The 22265-nt window shown below is 42.6% G+C and overlaps 5 protein-coding genes across 5 annotated transcripts; 1 reads left to right on the forward strand and 4 right to left on the reverse strand.

Moving 5' to 3' along the window:
• Window positions 1–176: 176 nt before the first annotated feature.
• F4817DRAFT_49849 (uncharacterized protein) lies at window positions 177–1761 on the reverse strand. Its single transcript, XM_049307563.1, has 3 exons — window positions 1364–1761; window positions 863–1162; window positions 177–777 (listed from the first exon to the last, which is right to left on the reverse strand). The coding sequence occupies exons 1-3, from the start codon at window positions 1471–1473 to the stop codon at window positions 345–347; spliced, it is 843 nt and encodes a 280-aa protein (XP_049160737.1). The 5' UTR covers window positions 1474–1761; the 3' UTR covers window positions 177–344.
• A 1617-nt stretch (window positions 1762–3378) lies between these two features.
• On the reverse strand, window positions 3379–4940 carry F4817DRAFT_357687 (uncharacterized protein; the record flags this gene model as incomplete). The annotated part of the gene is made up of 3 exons (XM_049305946.1): window positions 3379–4518; window positions 4573–4791; window positions 4857–4940. The coding sequence occupies 3 exons, from the start codon at window positions 4938–4940 to the stop codon at window positions 3379–3381; spliced, it is 1443 nt and encodes a 480-aa protein (XP_049160738.1).
• A 1020-nt stretch (window positions 4941–5960) lies between these two features.
• F4817DRAFT_332549 (uncharacterized protein) lies at window positions 5961–9335 on the reverse strand. Its single transcript, XM_049302660.1, has 3 exons — window positions 8418–9335; window positions 7453–8353; window positions 5961–7392 (listed from the first exon to the last, which is right to left on the reverse strand). The coding sequence occupies exons 1-3, from the start codon at window positions 8603–8605 to the stop codon at window positions 6508–6510; spliced, it is 1974 nt and encodes a 657-aa protein (XP_049160739.1). The 5' UTR covers window positions 8606–9335; the 3' UTR covers window positions 5961–6507.
• A 7006-nt stretch (window positions 9336–16341) lies between these two features.
• Window positions 16342–18812, reverse strand: F4817DRAFT_364068 (WD40 repeat-like protein; the record flags this gene model as incomplete). The annotated part of the gene is made up of 6 exons (XM_049306709.1): window positions 16342–16979; window positions 17032–17317; window positions 17381–17748; window positions 17797–18524; window positions 18580–18713; window positions 18808–18812. 6 exons carry the CDS (start codon window positions 18810–18812, stop codon window positions 16602–16604), a joined length of 1899 nt encoding a protein of 632 aa, XP_049160740.1. The 3' UTR covers window positions 16342–16601.
• Window positions 18813–20152: 1340 nt separating this feature from the next.
• Window positions 20153–22101, forward strand: F4817DRAFT_314301 (mitochondrial Rho GTPase 1; the record flags this gene model as incomplete). Its single annotated transcript, XM_049300379.1, has 2 exons — window positions 20153–20162; window positions 20231–22101. 2 exons carry the CDS (start codon window positions 20153–20155, stop codon window positions 22099–22101), a joined length of 1881 nt encoding a protein of 626 aa, XP_049160741.1.
• Between the last annotated feature and the right edge of the window lie 164 nt (window positions 22102–22265).

Raw genomic sequence — 22265 nt, forward strand, 5'->3', positions numbered from 1 at the left:
CGCGCCATTGTCGTGCATCTTACCCCTGGACAACTACCCCCCTTTCCCGACTTCGAGACGTGGGGTCTCGTCGTAGGGCGCGGGTGCGGGTGCGGTGCCTCCCTCGCCTCTAAACCCCGTGATCCTAATCCCACGACAACAAGAAAGAAAGAAAGAAAAATACATAATAACGCTATACTAGGATATTTGTTTGCACGGTCCTAGTTACCAGCTCGTTGGAGTTCTTGACCCTTGAAGTCATCGTCTGTGTATACAGATAGATAGATAGATAGATAGACAGTGTCCCGTCTGTACTACATTGGTACTAGATGTGCTGTTGCTGCTGCTGCCTACTTACCCGTCCATCATGGGCCATGGTTGTACCCTCTCGTCTGCGCTGTAAACGACATATCCGGTGGGACCTGGTTTATGGGAATAACGCCACTGCGAACTCGTTGCTGCTGCGGTGGTAATGAGTTGTAGTAGTTTAAGCTACTGCTGCCCGTGCTCTGGTGATGTCGGTGTTGGATGGGCGTCGAACCTCCGTATCCGGTGCTATAGGGAGGTTTGTTATTCCCGTTCCCGGACGAATGCATCATCGACGCGGTAAGGCCGTTAAAGTACGACGGCGGCGGCGCGAGGGCCTCGCCTTGCTGGTTGCTGGCGAAGTCGTCGAGACCTGCCGAGTCGGGCTCCTTCTTGAGGAGGGTCGTGTCCCACCCATACTGGATATCGTCGCTGCTGCTGCCGTCGTGTTGCGGAGCTGAGAGGAAGACCCTAGGCTTAGAGTCGAAGGAACTGTTGGGAGGAAGCGAAAAGGGGCAGTTAGTACAAGTCCGAAGAGAGGGTTGCAGGGTACCATCTACGTCTTGGGAAGACCTACTTGTCAGTACCAAAGACTTGGTGTTGGCGGCTCTGGCCGTACTGCTGGTTCATGCGTACCGGCATGGCGAGGCGGCCGTCCGCGTCTCCTTGTTTCATCATAACGCGAGGGAGTATCGCCCTCGCATCGCCGATGGCAGTAGTAGCAGCAGCAGCCATAATCGGAGAGGCTGTGTCCGAGCCACTCGTGAAACTACTCCCCTCGTCGGCGCTGCTGTTGCTCACGCTCGGCGAGGCGCGCTTCCGACAGTTGTACTTGCGGACGCCCCAGCGGATCAGACGGCCCCTGTACGCTCTAACACTATTAAGGGGGGAAGATCCCCTCGGTCTTAGCACGCTTCTATTTCTTCGGGCTATACAATATAAGGCGGGTATTTGTCTATATGTGATGTGCTAACGATAATTGGTACAGCAGATAAGGAAAAGGAAATGAGGTAGAGTGAAAAAGGGGGAACGCGGAAATAGGGAAGGAAAGAAAAGAAAAAAAGGAGTTAATTCTCACGAGGCTCTGAACCCGTACTGATCGATCATGATCTGCCGCACGACGGACAGCGTGTTGTCGGCGTAGAGATCCTTAATCGTAGCTTCATATACATCCCACTGTTTCGTCATTTTCGCAATTATCGTGGCAAGAGTTCTCTCTCATAGTAAGGTCCAGGTCCAAGCTAAGTCATTATTCTCCGGCGAAGTCTAAGGAGGAGGAGGCCAAAAGATGTAAGGGGAAACGAGGGTGCCATAGATTGGCAATAAGTCGGTCCTCATAGCTCTGGATATGGGCGAGAGCAGAGAACTAAGTCAGAGCCTCACCGAACCAAGTTCCTCTCGCGCACATGTGCGGGGAGCTTGGATCATCTTTTGGGAAAGGGGGGGGGGCTTGTCGCTGGCGAAGGGTAGAAAGGGCTAAACAGAAGGGTATGTTTGCCTACGGGGCTAGGCATAGAACGAAAGGAGAAGAAAAAAAAACACCCTGAGAAGAGGCAGGCTACGGGCTGTCTATTCCTCCCCGTTGCCTTCTTCTTCTTTTAAGTCCGAGTTTCTGCGCTGCCCTAGGCTGGATGGCTGGATGGCTGGATGGCTGGATGGGCTGGGTTAAGAGGCTTATTATGACACGACTAGAAGAACACCCTAGCCCAAAGCCTTACCGCAAAGACAAGTATAGGACTTAGGGAAACAGCCCGTTCTGCCAGACATGGCTTCTTGTCCTTGCAGATCTGGGGAAGAATTAGCGAGCAAAAAAAAAAAAAAAGAAAACAAAAAAAAACCACACTTCTGTGTAGGATACAGCCACATCAGAGCCTGCTTCTCTAGCGTCATCGTCGTGGCGGACGATACTGATACCTATTACATGATATGGCAAGGCAGTCATGTAAGATCCCGATTATTTAAAAAAGAGCCGATCTTGAATGAAGAGTATAATGCAACTATTACCAAACTATTCTCATGATGTCTTCATTTAAATATCTTTCTTACGATCTATAGGTAACTAACTTATCCTCAACCCCCACGACCACAAACCAGACTCACCTCGATAGTTAAACGCGCTCCTCACCCGAAGGCTGATAGTTCCCACCCACGCTAAACGGTTAAAGGCGTCAACAATCACCAATTGAAGTTACGCTACCCTGCAGTGCGTGCTACATGGCTGTTTGCGGTCGGCCTATCTAACCATTAATTAATAAATAGGCCGCCTGCTCGTTGGGCGGCTGTTGAAACCAGCTCCAAAGTAAGAAGTTGAGTAACTAGCTCCTAAGATACATAGCAAGTAAAAATCGCGTTCTGCTTCTAAGTGATGACGAATATCATATCTTACAATCGAACCTGAACCTCCTTAGAAACGAGGCGTGTACATTATCTCTCAGAATCATAGAATCCTCATGTTAGCGCTTACATCACGCCAGGATCGTGAAAACGGCGCTCGGTGGCTTCTTAGTTATATTAGTATTATTAAGTGCCTCAAGATCTGAAAGTTGCTCCCGAAATCTCACAAGAGAGAGAGAGAGTAATTTATATCCAGCAACGAGCTTGATCATGTATATATATCAGGCACACTAAAATAGTCTCTACTTTAAGGATATATAAAATAGACAGTTTAAGATGGATTCATTAATATTGATAGTCATAAATAATATATCGAAAAGCCACATTGAGAAGATATAACACCACCTCATCCTTCTACCTGCAAGCGATGCCACTTCGGTCTCGATTGCTGACGCATACTTGCTTCGGTCACATTTTCAGGCACCCCGCCTCCCAGGTATCTCTTGATTTGTCCTTGCTCTTCATTACATCGAGTTCGCGCTTTAAGCCGCATCGCCGCGCCCCACGATGACGTTTCCTATGTGCTACTCAGAATTTCCGTAAAAGTTGTAAAAGCCTAGGGCAATGCCCTTCCACAGTCACCCTCAGCAAGGCTTCACGAAGCTGAGGCTCCCTTGGCACGCAGTTCATAATTCCCTCATCTCAACCATGAAGGGCATTCGATCCCTTTTAACTTGGCACGACAGGCAAGCTGTGTCACTAAGCAGATGCCTTCTTATCCGTATCGTTCTTGAGAGTGTTTTGTCGGGTGACGGTAGGCGATATGGCTGTAGGGCTACTGACGGTCTCGCCACCTGTAATACCTGCGTCCTGTTCTTTATGCGCATTCGGATCAATCTTCTCGAGTTTTGATTTCTCGCTGACAGAGCCCGGAAGGCTAGCGTTCGGTGATGGTGTTTGGCTCTCATAAGCTGCGCCTGTTGCGCCGGCCGCAATACGGATTGCATCAAACCATTTCTGAGCCTCGGCAGCCGAGTGAGCTTTGAAATGAAATTCAGATGTGCCGGCGAGTTTGCTGCTAAAGCTCCCACCCTTATCCTTTCCTTTGATAAGGAACTTTTCACCCGTAGGAGGACTAATTACAGCATCTGGGAGGAAGATGGAGACTTCCGGTTTCGGGTCATGCCGTAAGTTATCATCGTCTTTAAACTCATGCAAGTACTTGGAAGGGGTTACGACATAATACGCCGATTGCGTACCCCACGACAGCTTGTTTCGCGACTTGCGCTCTAAGCTACCCTCGATGAGTGGCTTAGTTGAGATGTGATCCTGATTGGGGAAAACAATCGCATCCACGCTCCGAGGCGGGTCCTTCGGATCGACCAGTCGGTGGCCCTCACGAGCATTGAATCTGTTCCACTCAAAGTCAGGCGGAATTTGTTGCGCCGCGCCCAGCATGTCAACGTAGAGCGCCCTGATCTTTTCAGCCTGTCCACCGGCAACCTGATTGAGAGCATCCATTGCTTGCTGGACTACTTGTATCACGTGGGCCTCAAAATCCTTGAAACCATCCTGTATGCTAATGAGATCGTTTCTGTGGTTATTTTCTTCGATAACCTGCTTGTTCAGTCTGTGAAGGACACCGCGCCGGATAACGTAAGGGTCGTCGGTAGGTGTCAACTTGCCGCCTGTCGACTCGAAAGCTGCGGCATTCTGGCCGAGAAGCTCGATATGCTTCTGGGTGGTATTCCTAGCCTTCTCGATCTCCTTTGCGCTCTTCTCAACCCCATGGGATACCTCCTTATGCTTTGCCTTAATCTCTTTATGTAGTCGCTCGAGAATTGGTAGGACAGACCCCTTGAGGGTCTTCTCGGTCTCCGCGTTCGAATTGATCATAGCCTTTACATGTTAGGCACCAATCGGAATAAGGACAGAACAAGATCCAAATCTCACCTGAGTATTAACTCGCATGTTTTCGAAGAAACCCGCTACACCGCCAAGACCCTGGTCGAAGTGCGCCCCCTCTCTTAACGGGTGAGAAATCGTCTTAAGAACCTTCTCATACTCCTTGGCGTGCGCTCTGTGGGCTTTCTCGACAGCTCCGACATATTCTTCTAAATATCCCACGGCATGTTTCCAGGCCTGAAGTCTTTCGGAAAGTAAGCCGGCCGTCTGAGGGTAGCATGTTCGGGTTAGCGAAGGAGATAGAAATAGGGGGGATCTTGAATGCGACTCACCGTAGTAGGGTCGATAGCCGGTACGGCTTCTTCGCTGAGAGTAGTGGCCTGCCTCACAGGAAGCGTATGATTGTCGCCGCTCATTGTGTAGGAGATTTTGATATTATATATGTACTAGATTTCGATGTTTCGCTGGGTCGGTATAATGCTGCGTTATGTTGCGGTGTGTCGAGCTGGATTGGATCGAATACCTATTCGAAGGTTGTCGGCTATTCTTTCGCAACAGTAGTAGCGGTGCTGTTATAGGCTTCAAGTCGACGCGATAGTATTACTCTGGTTTGGTCTGGTAATTCTCAAGTTTAATCAAGTATGTCGAGGGCACAGTTAGGCAAATTGGGGGACAGTCGAGTCGGAATGGTGATGCGAAATTCGCGGAGGACGGACCCCCTGCGCCGATCAGTGAGCTTCGAACCCTGGCAGTGGGCACATTCGAATCTGATATAACGCTGATAATCGATGATTGATATCAAACCACGTTACCACTCAAGCTCTAAGAAGCTAGAACCTCTTTCTTAGCCCGAACGGGTTAAGTACCTAGGTACCTGGTTGAGAGAAAAGGGTGATTTAGGTTACTGCATTGGTCTCGGTCTAGTAGCTTAAACCAATTAGATAGTGCGATAATTACACAGAATCAAGTTCGCGACTGACAACTCCCTCTTACAAGGAAAGGACCTGTGGAAGAATGACATCATCTGCGTGCTATGTACGTAAGCATTGAAGACATAAGTCAATAAATCCCGTCTGCAAGTAATTCTGTATGTATGTACCTACATAATAATAATGCGTGTAACCAAGTACCTAGGTATCTATCACGAAACTTGTTGAAAACGTTGCATCATCCAACTGGCCGAAGTCCATAGGAGCTGGTCAAGCTCTGCCAATGCGACAGAATTTTCAAAATCCTATAGATTGCGGCTGTGACTAAAGATAATTCCCGCAGATCGCAAACACCGACGAGACTTACAACCAAACCTGGCATCGTGAGTGCGATAATTCCGGTTACGGACAGACCGAGGGTTCGGGATAGACAATGTCGTATCCCACAAGCGAGTACCAGAGAGGTATCCTCCACACAACCCCAGGACATAGGTAGCAAGCGTGAGATTTTTCTGCTTTTTATTTATTTATTTATACTTGATACAACACGAGCATGCAACGCTCCATACATTATACATTATGCAAGCACACAACCGCAATTATCCGTGATGAGGATGTAAAAAGTTTTCTCTTATTATTCAGTCTCGGTCTCCAACTTGCCGAACTGAGGATTGGAGAGTGACATTGCCTCCTAACGCCGAGTCTCTTGGTGTCTAAATGCCAATAGTGAAAGCAACATGATGGGTATATAGCAATTCTTAGATATGTGCCTCCACAAAAAAAAAACCAGCCAATTCAATTCAATTCCTTGTTCAGAGTCCGCAACCAGATGCCATTTCGCCGCTCAATGCAAGTGTGGCCCGTCCCGATGAAACCAACCTTCCTGCGAACCATGGTACATGTGGATATCCCCTGAGCCATTAAAACGCCTAACCACGAGAGAAACCAATAAACATTACGCTTGGATGACTTTGGTAGCCCATAGAAATGCTTAGATTGGGGAGCAATCCCAAATGGTAAAGTAACAGTTGCAGAAGACCGTCGTGGCAATTATCTAGCCACTTCTGCCTTGGATGAGTCGTAGTCGTCGCTCGCCATCACTGCCGCTTACAGCTGTGTGACTGGGGAAAAAGCTGAATCCTCCTATCGAATGCCGATTGGTCTGCCTACTCCTCGATGTGCTTCTCGATCGGGTGCTTGATACTGTAACTTCGGCTTGTGGGCCCTCCACAATGGTTGCCATGGGGTCGTTCAATACTATTCGCGTTGGAGAACCCGGCGCACTCGTTGCGGTCTGATAATCCGGAAGGATGATGGAGCCCGTGTAGCTTTGCGTCCTTGGCAGCGGTGCTCTCGTTGCCGTTGCATAGCTTGGCACCTTGCTCAGCTCCTCCATGTCCAAAAACTCAGTATGCTCAGGCGGAGTGTGGTGACCCCCTGCATGATTCGGACGATCCTCCTCGCTTGTCTGTCGCGACAGCTGCGTTGAATGTACCTGCGATGAATCCCCAGTGTGCTCGCTGTCATGTGGGTGGTTGAATGGAGTTGTCGCTCCTGACCCAGATCCGGTCGAGATGAAAGACTCGTTCCTCCGAGATTCGTCAAGAGAGACGTTCTGCAGCCTAGAAGACAGAACTGCAGGTGGGACTGCTATAGCATGAGCCATAGCTGCTAGATTTTCTGTCGAACCTGCCCGGGATTGTGCGTAGAACGGACTGTTAAGGCCGCTGTGGATCCCAGGGGTCATGATCCCGTTCAGATCAACGTCTTCGTACAGCTGATCTAGTACGTGCATTCCGTAGCCCGGGGGAGCCATCACTGAAGCGTCGCTCTCGTTTACTTCGCCGGGAGTTCCAGGCGTCTGGGAAACGAGATTGCCTTCTTCGTCTAAAGGCATATTTGGCGAGATAAATATAGTTATCGGTAATGATGCCCGAAGCTAATCGCGCCATTGTTAGTACCAACTTCTCGAACATCGGAGATAGGTGTAAAATCATACCTCGGAAATATGGCCATCAGGATTTTGTAGTGCAACTGTGAGCTTAAGCTTGTGTCGAATCTTAATGCCGTGAACTGAGCAGTCTTGAATGCACCTGCTTAACCTCTTGGGTAGGGGTAATTCCCTGTTAACAACCCATCCTTCTTGACCAGTTTCTTCGATGTTGTTCTGCCAATGCTGATCACGGGTGACTTCGAGATTCCATGAGGTAACATCACGATCGTGCTTGTATGATCTGGTTGGAGCTTGGTAGCCTTGCACGCTGAATTCCTGGATTTCAATAAGCTTAACCGTAATGACGCCCATTTCTAGCCCTTTTAGGAGAGGAGTAAACCGCATCTCCAAAGGGATATTGGTACCAAAGACAACGGCTTTTTGCGGAACGACCACGGAGTACTCGATCTTGTTTGGCCATATGTTCTCTACACTCATAGCGTGGTTGAATTCGAGGGCGGCAGGTTCCAGGGTTCGAATAATTCGAAATCGTTTAAAGGCATGCACATTCTTAGCCAACTTTCCTCTCGAAATAGTGGCTTTTAAGACATAGGTAATGCCAGTTTGGTAGAGCCCCTCAACGCTCTCGGCGGTATCTCCCGGTAGTAGAAACTCAAATGGCCACTCATAATTTCCGGGGGCTAAAGTGTTGTGATGCGTCGTCTCGCCCACGAAAGGTGGCCAAGTATGTCTTAGAATTGTGGTCGTCCTATCCATTTTCTGATTGTGAATACCGGATGGTGTCTGTTTTCCGTCGACCCAAGCCACACGGCAGCTACCCATCAGCCGCAAGTGAACATCTTCGACCTTCAAGGGTTCTCTCAAGCACAAGACTAAGACGCCTTTTAATAGCTGACCGGAAGCTTCATGCTCGTTTCCACGAAAGACAATAAAATCGTTCTCGAGACTGCAGCGGATTCTCAGTAAGATGTTGTCGAGTAGCTTTGGTTTGTGTCAACTGCTCAGCTTACCGTATCTCAAATAAGGTACAGACATTCCGACTAGCTACCGAAGTAAAAGGGTTAAAAGAAGGCATTTTTAATTCGGCAGATTCGACAGCATGTATTATTGCTTTGGAAGTGATTCCCGCACTTGGCGGAAAGGTGGCCAAGGGGTTTCGTCCACGAAATGTGAACGGTAAGTGGTGAAGGTTGGTCATGAGTAGAACCTGAGAATATGTTGGTGGGAGAGTCAGGATTATTAAAGCAGTATAAATCGAAACAATAGAGACAAGCTGTTTTTAGCGTCCTTAGCAGTTACAAAGAGCGTGGAACAGCTCGCAGGGACATGTATGACACAAGGATACGAGGAGAGATTCCTAGCGTGTGGGTACTACTACTTTTAGTTATATCAAGGGACTTTGATATCGGCGTTTTTTCTTTCTTCTTTGAGGATGGGTCAGGTCCGATCAAATAGGAATAGACAGGACGGGAGGGACTGGAAATTGCAACGGTTTTGACGACGGGAACCAAATTGTAAGTCAGCAACCAGCAGTAACCAGCAGCAACCAGCAGCAACCTAGCAGAGGCAGAGGATAATTCCGCCGCCGCCGTCGGGCAACTCGTCCCATTTTTCTAGCTCGTGGGCAGGTTTTTCCCTCTCTCTCATGCCCAGCGTTACATACCAGCCAGTCAAGAGACTTCGTAAGGGTTAGAGGGTCAAGAGGGTCTCAAGCAACCTTGAACCTACGATTGCCCGATGGCCAGGGGCAAAAATGGAACTTGGCTGGAACTTGGATCGGCTGGGTTAGAGACGGTGATAGCCGGCCGGGATCTACATACGCTTGTGGTAGATCATAAAAGGGAAGTAAAGAAAGAATACATAGATACATGCAGTGTAATGGATCATGGAAGCATGGGCCGTTATGGTGGAAGCGAAGAAGGAACCCACCTTTGCAGCGGCTGTGTATCACCTCCTAGCACCTTCACCTTTTTTCTCGTCTCGATTTTTCAAAGGGGGTAACCACCATCGGATTTTTGGTGTGCTGGTCCCCTAGTCAGGTGGGGCTTTCGCTTTCAGAACCTGATATCGGCCGGTCGCACCTACAGGGTGGAGCACGCCGCTTGCTACATGCTACATTGTACATGTGCATACATATGTAGGTGCATTATGTACTTAAAATCGTTTCGTGGTGTGCGAGTCACGCGGTGGAAGGTTTGATAGATTTGATAGGGCAAGAACAAACTTGACGATTATGTATTCAACGGACCGTTACCTGTATGGATTCAAACTATGAACCTAATTCAGCTTATGTATTCGCTATTCCATGTCTGGAGAGGGTGGACTGATCATCACCAAAGCCACAATTATATTAAAATGTGTTGCAATATCATCCTCATCATCATTATCACCTGCATATATTTAATTGTCCGTCTCTGCTGCGATTCGAATTCTAACGAAATACTCACTTATCTCTCCTACCTGTTGGGCCGACCTGACCTATTCGTGTTGGTTATCTGGGTAAGTATCTTGATAACAGAAATCCCAGGAATCTCCACGTGTACGTATTCTATTCAAGGACCGAGACCTTCTTAACCACCAGGAATGACCGCATCATGGTGTGTTGTGCCGTGCGGAGTTGCGTTCGTTCGTCTGCAACACCCGCATATGTACTCCCCTTCATATATTTTTCCACCTCAGCTCCAGGCTCTCCGCGTCTCCTATTGCAGCAGCCAGCATGCAGGTCACCTCCAATATCTCCAGCCTAGACTTGCGCCCATGGGCGAAGCTGACCTGCCGTACAACTATTGTACAAAAAAGGAATATTGAATATTAGTCTCCTGATATCGCCGCTCACAAGCAAACGTCAGCAATCGAAGCCTTCGGAATAGGAAATAATTCATTTATATCCTAAAGAGCGTGTCTCCCGAATTATCCACGAATTTCCGTGGGGGTGAACTCCGATTCGGCATCTTAGTGCTAGATCCGTTGTTTGGCTTGGCGGTGAATACCGATAAAAGTCACTGCCTCATGAGGATAGGATCACGATTTCTCTAGATCGTTCTATATCTGGCTTATTCCTGACATGATCAGATAATTGCGGATCCATGCGCCAAGCTCGATTGGCTCAGCAGACTACGACCTTGTTATGCATGGTTCCTGGAGGCTGTTTTCTGCCTTTGACATTTCATTATTACCCTGACGCTTTCCGGGTCTTACCAACATCGCATTCGGCCAAACAAACAACCGCTAAACCGAAGCAATCAGCATGACAGCTACCGAAGTCGTTAACCACTACCCCGGCCCTGACTGATCTCCGGTATGAGTTACGACGGCATCAATTTCTACCACTCATATTTCGCGTCTCACCTAAGCTCTCCTATTTATGTATCAGTCGTCTATTATCTATCGATGATTCGGCCTATGTAGCGAACTACGGAGGATCGAGCAATAATCGGTTGACGACTAATACTTGACAAACTAAAAATCTCAAAGCTAAATCCAGAGCTAGAGGTCTAATCCCTCGACTTTAGCTAGGACGAGACCTAACTTAACACTAGACAAAGCTTGGCTCTTATTAACGTCGAGCACTATCAATATATTGCAGCATACCTAAGGTATGATGTACAAAGGTATTGTCTACTACCAATTTGCCAAGCTGGTAAAAGGTATTCAGCCAATCCGTTTGCATTCCAACGTCTCGCCTACTATCTACGTTAATAAGGCGTTACCACGTGAAAGACCAAAGCCAAGCACCAAAGATCTCAGCGTATCGGCGGTATTTAGCAACAGCGCATATCTACATTTAAGTATATAGTGCCAACCCTATCAACCCTTAGGTACCTAGGTGGTAGGGGATCACTCTTCTTGATCAGGTTCTTACAGCTTTATCTAGTTTGCTAGGTACATAGGTATACATAGTATGTGTGTGGTGTGTGACTGAGCTAGCATTTGACTATCAAGAGGATGGATGTCGGCTGACGACAACAAAGGCTCTCTGCCAGATAATGCTCTTCGATTTCACAAGGGCTGAACCTTATCTATCAGAAAGGCGCCAAAAAGGCTGGCGCACCTTTACTAACAATTATCCTGGTAGGTGCGCCACCTTTTTTGACGTCCTTCCATATGTCCCGCTAGGTTTGATGAGAGTATCTCGCTCAAGGTAAGCGGGGCCCTGCCTAAACCTGTTATATGTATGAATTTATGAAATACGTACGATGAAGGTGTCATTGATTACTCACGATAAACTTATAAAGAGGCTGGACTACGGAGGCTATTTTCAGCATCATGGATCATATTTTGTTGGGTCTTAGTTTCATTGTTTAAGCAAGGGACCCGTCCCGTTAATCTACATACGTCGGTAGTAGCTCATAGAGAGGCTCGACACGGTTTTTCCCGATCTAGTACAATGGAGCCACGGACGAAGCTATCACACTAACACAATACCCAACGGCCAATGCGAATCTTTTAAAGTGCCCAGGCGGGCTGGCGGGCTAAGGCCTAAGCTAGTGCTGAGCCCTATGGCAACTAAGTGGATCACGGTCTCATCAACGCAGGAGGCTACCGTGGCCTGCTGCCTGCGTGGGTAACTTTAAAATCTTCCTGGTTTTCAAGATATTCTCAAACATCCTTCGATACCACGTGGGGGGCACATAGCATTTACCTACTTGGATATTGCTCAGTGCTGTGCCTGAATTATAAAAGAGACTAAGGCCTTAATCGGCTTAAATTTTAAGCTATGTTTACAAAGAAAATAGATATACGTTGGTCCCACATATATTATATGGGTCTACGATATACCAATTTTCCCCACTTTTATTTTAATTTAACTTAATTTAATTAACCGCTTTTTAAATTGTAAATATTAAACTTAGTTATTTTTTTTTTACGTTTATTAATTTAAATTATTTTAAATGATTTAAATATTATTATAAATTTAAATATACCGTAATTTATTATTAATGAAATAAAAAAGTTAACTTTTAATTTAACGGTTATTTATGGTTGTAACGGTATAAACAGCGATTTTATACCTTGAAATATTAATTATATTAATTATAAATAAAACGATTAAATTTTATACGAATTTTTTAATTTTTTTGTGTTTAATTTTAAAGTTAAAATACACGAATTATTTATTTAATTAATTATAAAACGATTTTATAAAATGGTTTTACAATTAAAATATATATATGTTAAATGGATTATAAATTTAATTGTTATATATATAAAGATTTTAACAGTTTTTACAAATAAAAACATATTTATTATTAATAAATTTTAAACGTGGGCTTTAATTTAATTTTATTTATTTAAAGTTATGTAAAAGGTTAATTTTATAAAGCCGTGGTCATATAAATTAATGAAATTTAAACGTAAAATTAAACAAAAACGATATTTTAAATATTAAGTTTTAATTAATAATTATATAAGCGGTAACGGTAAAGATAATAACGGGTGTTTTATTGTATTTAATTAATAATAAGCTTTTTTTTTAAAGAAAAACTTTACGGGAAAATGGTTACGTGTAACGTTTTTTAATAATAAAAAAATATATGTATAAACGTTTCCGTTTAATAAATTTATTAATAGTTATATTGTTAAAGTAAAAAAAAAATATACTTTTTTAAATCGGGATATTAAAGCTAAAAATAACAATGATAATATTAACATTATTAACTTTAAAAGTTAATTAATTAATGTAAATTTAAGTGAAAATTTCGATTTATTTAATTTTTAAACGTTAATTATATTACTTAATGTTTTTTTTACGTTATTATAAATTATTAAATCGTTTTAAAAAAAAAAACGTACGTATGATTTAAATTTAATTAAGTTTATTTTTAATGATTTTAACGAAAAAATTTTATTATTATTTAAAAAAAAAGCTATTAAAAAAGATTTTTTACATTAAACTTTTATTAATTACTAGGTTAAAAAGCTTAAACTATTAAATTTAAAAAAATTTAAAAAAGTATTCATGTAAAAAAACTATTAAATAAATCGGTTATAAAGCGTTAACGATGTTAAAACGGTTATTAAATATTTTTAAAAACATTTGGTTAATAATATTTTCTTTAATTAATTTGTAATAATTTTAAATGTTTTAAAATAAAAACAATAAACTGTTATTTTTAACGTTATAAATTTAAAAGAAAATAAATTACGGTATTTTAAAAGTTTATTAAAAAAAACTATGTAATTTTAAGTTATATTAATAATATAATATTTAAAATATTTAAATTATAAAAGTTTTATAAATATTTATAAATTAATATTATTAATTATTATATAAATATAATAAAATTTATAAATTTTATCCATTTTATAACTATTTTTAAATATATATATATTATTTAATTATTAATCATTTAACAATTTTAATAATATTTAATAATTAAATCGTTTTTTAAAAAAAAATTGTTTAAAAATTTAACCGCTTTACCCACTTTTTAATAAAATATTAATAAATAATTAATTAAAAACCTTTTAATTTTACTTTATTTTAACTTTAATTAATTATTAAACTTTTTAATTAATTAATTTTAACCTTTTTATTTAATAATAAATTATTATATATAATAATTATATGTTACCCATTATTTATATATTATCTTTATTTTAATATTTATTAACATTTTTTTAATTAATTTATTTATTTTTAATTATTATATTTTATATAAATTTTATTAAATTAAAATAAAATTAACTTTATTATTAATATTTTTAACGTTATTACGTTTAATAAAATTATAAAATTTATATATAACATACAAAAATTATATTTAATTTATAAAATTATATTCAAGTGTTAAAAATCGTATAATTTTAAACTTACGTTTTAATATATTAAATATTTATTTAATAATAACTTAAAGTTAAAAATAACGTAAATTATATAATTTTATTACATAAATAAACTTTTTTACACCAATATACCACTTTTATAAATAATATTTAACGTTAAAATAAAGTATTAAAATACTTTAACGAAAGTAAAAATTGTTGTTAATTAAATAAAAGCAATTTTTAAATATTTTAAAGTTTTTTTTAAAAATAAAACGGATTAATTTTAAATTATATATAATCTTTTTAACTTTAATTAATATGTAATTAAAAATGCTATTAAATTTAACTATTATAAATATGTTTTAAAATATAAATCTTTTACGGTTACGTTAATATTTTTAAACGGTTAAAAAGATAAAAGTATAAATATAAATACCATTAATAACTTTAATATAACCGTTAAATACTTTTAATTTAAAGTTAAATTTAACGGTTGTTAATAAATAATTGTTATTTAATAACTTTACGTAAGTTTTAAATAAAGTAATTATTATTAATAATACCATTTTAATTAATTTATAAATTATATTTTAAAATAATTTAAACTTAAAAATTACGTTATATTAAAACTTATTATATATAATAATTTACAAAAAAATTATTAATTTTTAAACCAATAATATAAAACAAATATCTTTTAAACCGCAATTATTTTATAACCAAATTAATAGTTTAAAAAAAAATTTTTTAAACATTTTAAATAACTTATTAAATTTACTATTAAAATTATTAAAAAGTTTATCCGTTAACTTTTAAGTTAATTTCGAACCATTTAAATATATAATTTACTTTTTTAACGAAGATTTTAAACATAATTTCTAGTTAATTTTAATATTTTTAAATAGTTTAAAAGCTATAATTATAACAAATATAAACACTTTTTTTTTCCGGTCCATTTTAATTAAAATATTGTTAAAAAAAGTTTAAAAATAACTTTAAAAACGTTTATTTTTTATTATAAAATAAATTTACTAACTTATTTTATTTTAAAGTGGCTTATAAAGCTTAAAAAGGTAAAAAATGGTCCGTTAAACTTTTTTAAACTTAATATATTACTTTTATTAATGTAATATATAACTTATAAAAGTTTATAACAATTTTTATAAACTTATAAAAAATTAACGCTTAAATTACTGCTTAAATAAGCAAAATGCTATAAAGGTATTTTTTTTAATACGATTTTTTATTCTATAAGCCCCTATAAACGCTATAAGCCTACCTTAGAAAATCAAGCCGATCAAGGCCTAAGATATAAAAACAAGCCCATATCAACCGGCCATCCATCCGTGCGCAACATGGTCTTCTCGCCGTTATCGACGGATTGCCCTTTTCAGGACTAAACCTCAGCCGCCGTGTTTCCGGTTCATCTGCTAGCCCTACCAGTAGTAGTAGAGAATAATTACCTACACTAGTTCGTGGTCTGCCGGGACTGGGATCTGAAGGGCCGAATGATCGCAAAACCTTGTTGAGGCTCTTTTAGGCGCGGTCTAGACACGGGCGCCGCGCAGAAAGGAGGTGTGCCGGTCCCGGGCTGCTCGCGCGCCGTGTCAAAGGCCCTAGCCAACCATCTCCACCGCTCCCTGCACGAGCTACATACTACATGCTACGTATGCTATGCTAGCAAGTTTAGCTGAACCTGACCTGGTTGGCTGGTGACGAAGATACCAAGATAAGAAGACACATGAGGATTTGGTAATAAAACGAAACGCCTTTCACATGCTTTAAATGTTGCTCGCTCCTTGCATACAATATACTGAATGTTATGCGCGTAGCGTAGGAGCCTCATATAAAAATGCATTCCTGACATCTGTGATGATACGCACAGCGGCTTTCCGGATCTAGTCATCCCGTCACACTGTAGATCTCTCGCGTATCGACTCGTAGTCGTACTGCACCGTAGCAATCACAACACAGACCTCCTTTTTTTTCATTTCCTTTCCTTTCCCTTCCTCTTCACCAGAATCAAACCTCGCCGCCGATTTCATGCGTATCGTACATATGTACGTTAGTAGACTTGACCTGACTACCTTTATCTCCTATCCACTCACTGTTTGAGAACTGCCGGGGTCCCACACTTACACCGAAAAGCCACCGGGCGAATCTTCCGAGCGGGAGGCGGCAGGATGCAGATTTTGACGTTCTGTTGGTGGCTCCTATCGTAACATCGCCCCATATGCAGTCTGAAGTTTTTTTTCTTTCTCCTCTGATAATACAAAATCGCGCTCGTTTGTGACTAACAGCAATGCGCGTTCCCGCTTCGAAGTCGCCACTCGCAATCGTTTGATTAAACGAATACAGATGCCAAATATTGGCTAGGTTTTGCTTTCAAGCGGAGCCTACCACAGTAGTAATATTCTCTTGTTATATCACAAATCTGTTTGAGCTATGGAGTCCGCTGGTCGACTCCAAGTTCTGATGTGACCTAAATCGAATTCCGTCAATATGCGTTTGGCATCGGTTTCGCTATGGTAGCTGCACTTACCCGTCTTACAGCTCGTCACAATAGCCTCTTCGGTGAAGTCTATCCAGCTTAATGGATGCTTGTCCGCTAGCTTGGTCAACACAGGTGGAAGTATTGCGGTTCTTGATCGCGGCTCAACGGGATGATCAATCGTGTTTTCCTCCGCGTCTACTCCTGAGACAACAGAATCTGACCGTAACCTACTAGTCGATGTGCCTTGAGTCTCAGCACGCTGCAATATGGGGAGTCGGGAAGAGATAGAACCGCGCTGCCGGCTCGCCGTCTGCAATAATGTCAGTAAGTTAACTTGTAACATTTTATGGTAAGAGACGCACCGCCTTCGGTTTGTGCAACATCCCGACATTAAAATCCCAAAGACATAACCGGCAGTCTTCACCAACACTGCCAAAGCGATAGTTTCGCTCATCACATCTCCAAGGATCAAACGCAACAGATGTAACCCATGACTGATGACCTTGACATCGCGCTATGAGTGACGTTTCCGAGGGACACCAGATCGAGATCAGGTCGTCTTGCCCTCCAGTCAGGACATACTTTCCGTCCGGCGACCAACATATGCATGTAAACCCGCCATAATACGAATTATATAGCCCAAGAAGCCTACAGCGTTGTTAACAAATCATTTCATCAAGATTTTGGGGGATTGATGTTCTTATCACCCACTTTTCCTTGAGATAGTCAATGATACGCATTGTGCCATCCTCCGATACAACCGCGAGGTGGCGGTTATCAGGAGAAAATTCGAAGGCGTTAATCCGCTGGTTCGACAATTTCCAAACGGCTACAGGGTTACTCTTCTGGTTTTTGGAATGCACCGACTTCAACACATTGATCGCTTTGTAATGATTCACAACTTTAGGAGTCGAGATCTCCCCATTAGACTTGGTCTCCTCCTCATCAGGGTTAAAAATCGCATCCTCTTTCTCTTTGTCATAGACGACTAAGGATCCATCCATATGCGCCGCGAGAAATAGATTTTCTGCTCCGGGGATCCAACGGATTTGAGAGACCGGTGTCTTGTTGATAACACCCTATAATTCATTAATTAAACTCTCCGCAGACAAGACCAAAGCTCTTACATTCTTATTCAGTCTTGTATATCGCTGAGATATAGGTTCCCACCATATGATCTCGCCCGTTGAGAAGCCCATGATGATATCAATGTGGCTCGAATTCTTCGTAACCAGGTTAACATCATGACTTAGGCAATGCGCTTTTGTAAATAAAATCTTAGTTAGGTAATCGGCCTTCGTGGGAGACGACAGATCGAGCCACTGAAAAGCCCGGTTGATGTTGGCAAAAGCAAACAACCCATCGCTTGGCCGGTCAGCTAGCTTTTTCGAGAAAGCCTCATTAATGATAACCCGCGAGATAAAGGACGAATTACTCTTAGTCATGTTGTTCTTGGGTTTGCGTCGCTTATTGGGGTCCTTAGTCCTCTCCGGCACGAGTAGAGCATTGCCATCGCCGAACGCTGGCGCCGAAATTGCTGTAGCTGATGTTGACGGCCCTCCATCGCTCATAGATGTGCCCCTTCCCTCACCATCACTACTTAGCTTCGCGTCGTTGGAATAGCGTCCTTCACTCGGGTGTTCGGCGATGCTCGGCGATAGTGTAGTTGTTGTCGGGGTTAGCTTAAAGAGAGCCGGAGGTGGTGTTCGGGATTCTAGACTGAGGAGAGAGATCTTGGTCCCAGTTGTAGCTGGTTGTGGTGTCGTCGCTAACGGGTTGGGGTTAACAACTGGGGCTTCCGACGGGTGGGGTGGTGGTGTCGCGAGGAGAAGATCTTCTTTAAGCACGTATGTTCCTATATTGTAGCCTCAGCGCTGGCTTCATACACAATCTTTCTTGAACTAGCATACCCTCTCCAGCTATGAATTGGTCTTCGGGGTTGGATAAGATATTATTCGTCTCGATCATGGGCGTGGCATGGCCGGCAGCAACAGCGGCATTATACGCTGCCTGCGTAGGATACCTAGGCGGTGGCGGTAGCACACTATTTTCGAGAGAAGATACGAACTCGTTAGCTGTCTGAGTACGATAATAGCGGATGAGTATAGCGTAGTCTATACGGGACGAGGAAGGCTTACAACATGGCGAGGGTTTAGCGAACACCAATTGGGGATCACTCAATAACGCGAGTATGGTATTGAAGCACTATGTATTTCGTATAATTTGAATTGCGAGGTCTAGTAAGACAGGTTGTTGCTGAATTGTTCCAAAGCGAGAAGTAGGATTGGAGTAATCGTTGAGTCGGCTTAGGACGGACGTAAGCTACACCAAATCATATATAACGCCTATGTGAGCATGTCTAATGTGAAACTGGAAGATGTATTGAAGTAAGATTTTACTGCTAATAATCAAGTTGGAGAGCAGCGGGATAAGATACTATAGTATGCGAAGGAGACTGTGAAGTTGCGCATTCTCAAATCGACAGGAACAACTCCCATGTTGGGAAGCTTCAGGGTCAGGCTATCCAAGTTGAGCAGGGGTATTGCGTCGTTCGGGAAGTTGATGTGGGGTAATCGAAGTACTTATCAGGCCTGGGCATTCGGGATCATGGGGGAATTTGGGTTTTGATGAGGGGAAGTAAAACTTGAACTACCCCGAGCAGGTGCTAGCTAGGTACATAACTCGCGTGTTTTTGCACATAAGTTAAAAGAAGTAACGACATGTAGGTATGTGCCCAGAATAGAAGCATCAAATTGGTCGTCGACGGCAAGTGCACATGTGCTTAACCCGTTCTTCGGGAGTCGGAAGTCGGGTCTTAGTGGAGGGACTTGCAGATGCCCATGGGCATATGTACCTCTTTTCAAGGCTGCATCCCCCTCCTGTAATAGAAGAAGTTATATAGGTGATATTCGTCTAGGATATGCCTATCAATTGTCAACTTAAGCAATCGTCTTTTACCTTTTGGCAGAATGAATAAATTTGAACCCGGCTATCTTCAATAAGAGCCGAACGGGCTTGGCTATAATTTACATAATAACCTCATTTGAAGGACATCGTGGATCTGTACATACATGTACATACGTAAGGTACATAACTTTATATAGGTACGTACCCTGTCTAATCAATCGGATAATCGTCATTTCAAAAAGTTGAACCAAAATACGTAGCATTTGCATCCACTCGATTTCCTCGAACCCATTCATTCCATAGATCCGTGCCGAATAGGGTCCAAATACGATCAATCCACTTTAACAATCTTCTCTCCTGTTCGCGAAACAGAGAACAAATCAACACTACGCCTCTCGACTGCTGCGTAGTAAGCTAGGATATTCTCTACTCTTCTCTACTAAGCTCCGGTTCTTGCTCTCCAGTATCCAAACCACCTTCAAGATCCTCATTGCAGATTATTCCGGGTAGCTTTGTGACGAATGGCATCATAACGACGGAGCTCCATTTTGCTGGATTCCTTGCTTCTTGACCAGTATGGCAATAGGTATGCAATCTCAATCCCAATTCCACCTGTCGCAACTGTAGATGATTAACAGTATCGTTTCAATATAGTACGTGTTTGCGTCTGCGGAGATGAAGGGACCGGCAAATCGAGTCTCATTGCGTCTCTTGTTAAGGATGTTTTCGTGAGCAATAAGATACAACCCGTTCTACCCCAGATAACGATCCCGCCGAGTATTGGTACTCCCGAAAATGTCACTACCACCATCGTTGATACGTCGGCGCGTCCGCAAGACCGCACTACTCTGCGCAAGGAGATCCGGAAGTCCAATGTTATTCTCCTGGTCTATTCTGACCATTACAGCTATGAGCGGGTTGCTCTCTTCTGGATGCCTTATTTTCGGTCCCTTGGCGTAAACGTCCCTGTGGTCCTATGTGCCAACAAGTCCGACCTCACCGATAATACCACTCCGCAAGTTATCGAAGACGAGATGCTACCCGTCATGAACGAGTTTAGGGAAATCGATTCCTGTATACGAGCAAGCGCCAGGGAGCATCAGAATGTCAACGAAACCTTCTTCCTCTGCCAGAAAGCCGTTACACATCCTATCGCCCCGCTCTTCGACTACAAGGAGGGTAATCTGAAGCCAGCCTGCATGTCAGCTCTGAAGAGGATATTCTATCTCTGCGATAAGGATCAGGACGGTTATTTGAATGACGATGAAATCCAAGAATTCCAAGGAAAATGTTTTGAAAAGCCCCTGTCTCACGAGGACCTCGATAATATTAAGCTGTCCATCGCTAAAACTGTCCCTGGGTCGGATACTTCAAAAGGGGTTGACATGCGGGGCTTCCTGCAACTCAACAAGATATATGCCGAGAAAGGTCGACATGAGACTATATGGGTCATTCTACGGAAATATCATTATACTGACAGCTTGAGCTTAGAAGATAGCTTCATTCATCCTAAGCTTGACGTTCCAGAATACGCCTCCGCCGAGCTGAGTCCTGCTGGCTATCGCTTCTTCATGGATCTCTTCTTACTTTTCGATAAAGACAATGATGGAGGCTTAAACGATCAAGAACTTGATGCTCTGTTCGCTCCCACCCCCGGCTTGCCTAACTCCTGGATAGAATCCTCGTTCCCATCTACGACCGTCCGCAACGAAGCTGGACATATCACTCTGCAAGGGTGGCTTGCTCAGTGGAGTATGACGACGTTCCTTGAACCTAAGACTACTTTAGAATATCTCGCGTATCTAGGCTTCGAGCCTCAAAATACTAGGGAATCTCTCACTTCAGCTTTGAAAGTAACGAAACCCCGTAAGAGAAGAAGACGTCCTGGTCGGGTTGAACGGAACGTCGTGCTATGCTACATCATTGGCGCGGCAAAATCTGGCAAATCGTCTCTTCTAGACGCGTTCCTCAACCGGCCATTCTATAGCATGTACCATCCAACCATCAAGCCTAGAAGAGCTGTCAACAGTGTAGAGCTTCAGGGTGGCAAACAATGCTATCTTATTCTAGAAGAGCTCGGGGAGCTTGAACCTGCTATACTAGAGAACCAGGCAAGGCTAGATTCTTGCGACTTGATTTGCTATGCATACGATTCGTCGGATCCAGACTCCTTTTCACATATAGTTGACCTTCGAAAGCGGTTTCCACAACTCGATGATTTACCCTCTATATATACGGCCTTGAAAGCGGACAAGGACAAAACAACCCAGCGAAGCGAGTTGCAGCCAGACCAGTATACGTCAAACTTGATGATGAGTACGCCGGTCCATGTGAGCGTAACGTGGAATAGTATTGGCGAGCTCTTCGTCGCCTTGGCGGAGGCTGCCACAAACCCCAGCACAGCATTCCCCAAGAGCGAAGAGCCGCCACCCGACCGGTCAGGTTTATATCTTGCTCTCGGGGCGACAACTTGCGCAGCTGTGGCTGCCTTCATGATATGGAGGCGATCGACGAACTCTGCTTAGTATTTAGGCATTTCTAAGACTAACCCCGTTTCCTATTCATTTTTAATTTTATCGAACAGGCATTTATCAGGAGCATAACCCGTCGGATATGAAGTACATGGAATGCGTAGTTGGCATCTAGTTGTTTCCATGATCCCTACTTTCTTAGTTTTTCTCTACGTGAT

This window comes from Daldinia loculata, assembly GCF_022478755.1.
Source record: "Daldinia loculata strain CBS 113971 unplaced genomic scaffold F4817scaffold_14, whole genome shotgun sequence".
In the NCBI taxonomy this organism is placed as follows: Eukaryota; Fungi; Ascomycota; class Sordariomycetes; order Xylariales; family Hypoxylaceae; genus Daldinia; species Daldinia loculata.

Bases quoted from the DNA above. Each gene is read 5' to 3' on its own strand.
- F4817DRAFT_49849 (XM_049307563.1), bottom strand. From the start codon at position 1,473: ATGACGAAACAGTGGGATGTATATGAAGCTACGATTAAGGATCTCTAC. The intron at 1,163-1,363 runs GTGAGAATTAAC...CCCCCTTAATAG, and splicing joins CAGTACGGGTTCAGAGCCTC to TGTTAGAGCGTACAGGGGCC. The intron at 778-862 runs GTAGGTCTTCCC...TCCTCCCAACAG, and splicing joins CAAGTCTTTGGTACTGACAA to TTCCTTCGACTCTAAGCCTA.
- F4817DRAFT_332549 (XM_049302660.1), bottom strand. From the start codon at position 8,605: ATGACCAACCTTCACCACTTACCGTTCACATTTCGTGGACGAAACCCC. The intron at 8,354-8,417 runs GTAAGCTGAGCA...AATCCGCTGCAG, and splicing joins TGTACCTTATTTGAGATACG to TCTCGAGAACGATTTTATTG. The intron at 7,393-7,452 runs GTATGATTTTAC...TGGCGCGATTAG, and splicing joins CTGATGGCCATATTTCCGAG to CTTCGGGCATCATTACCGAT.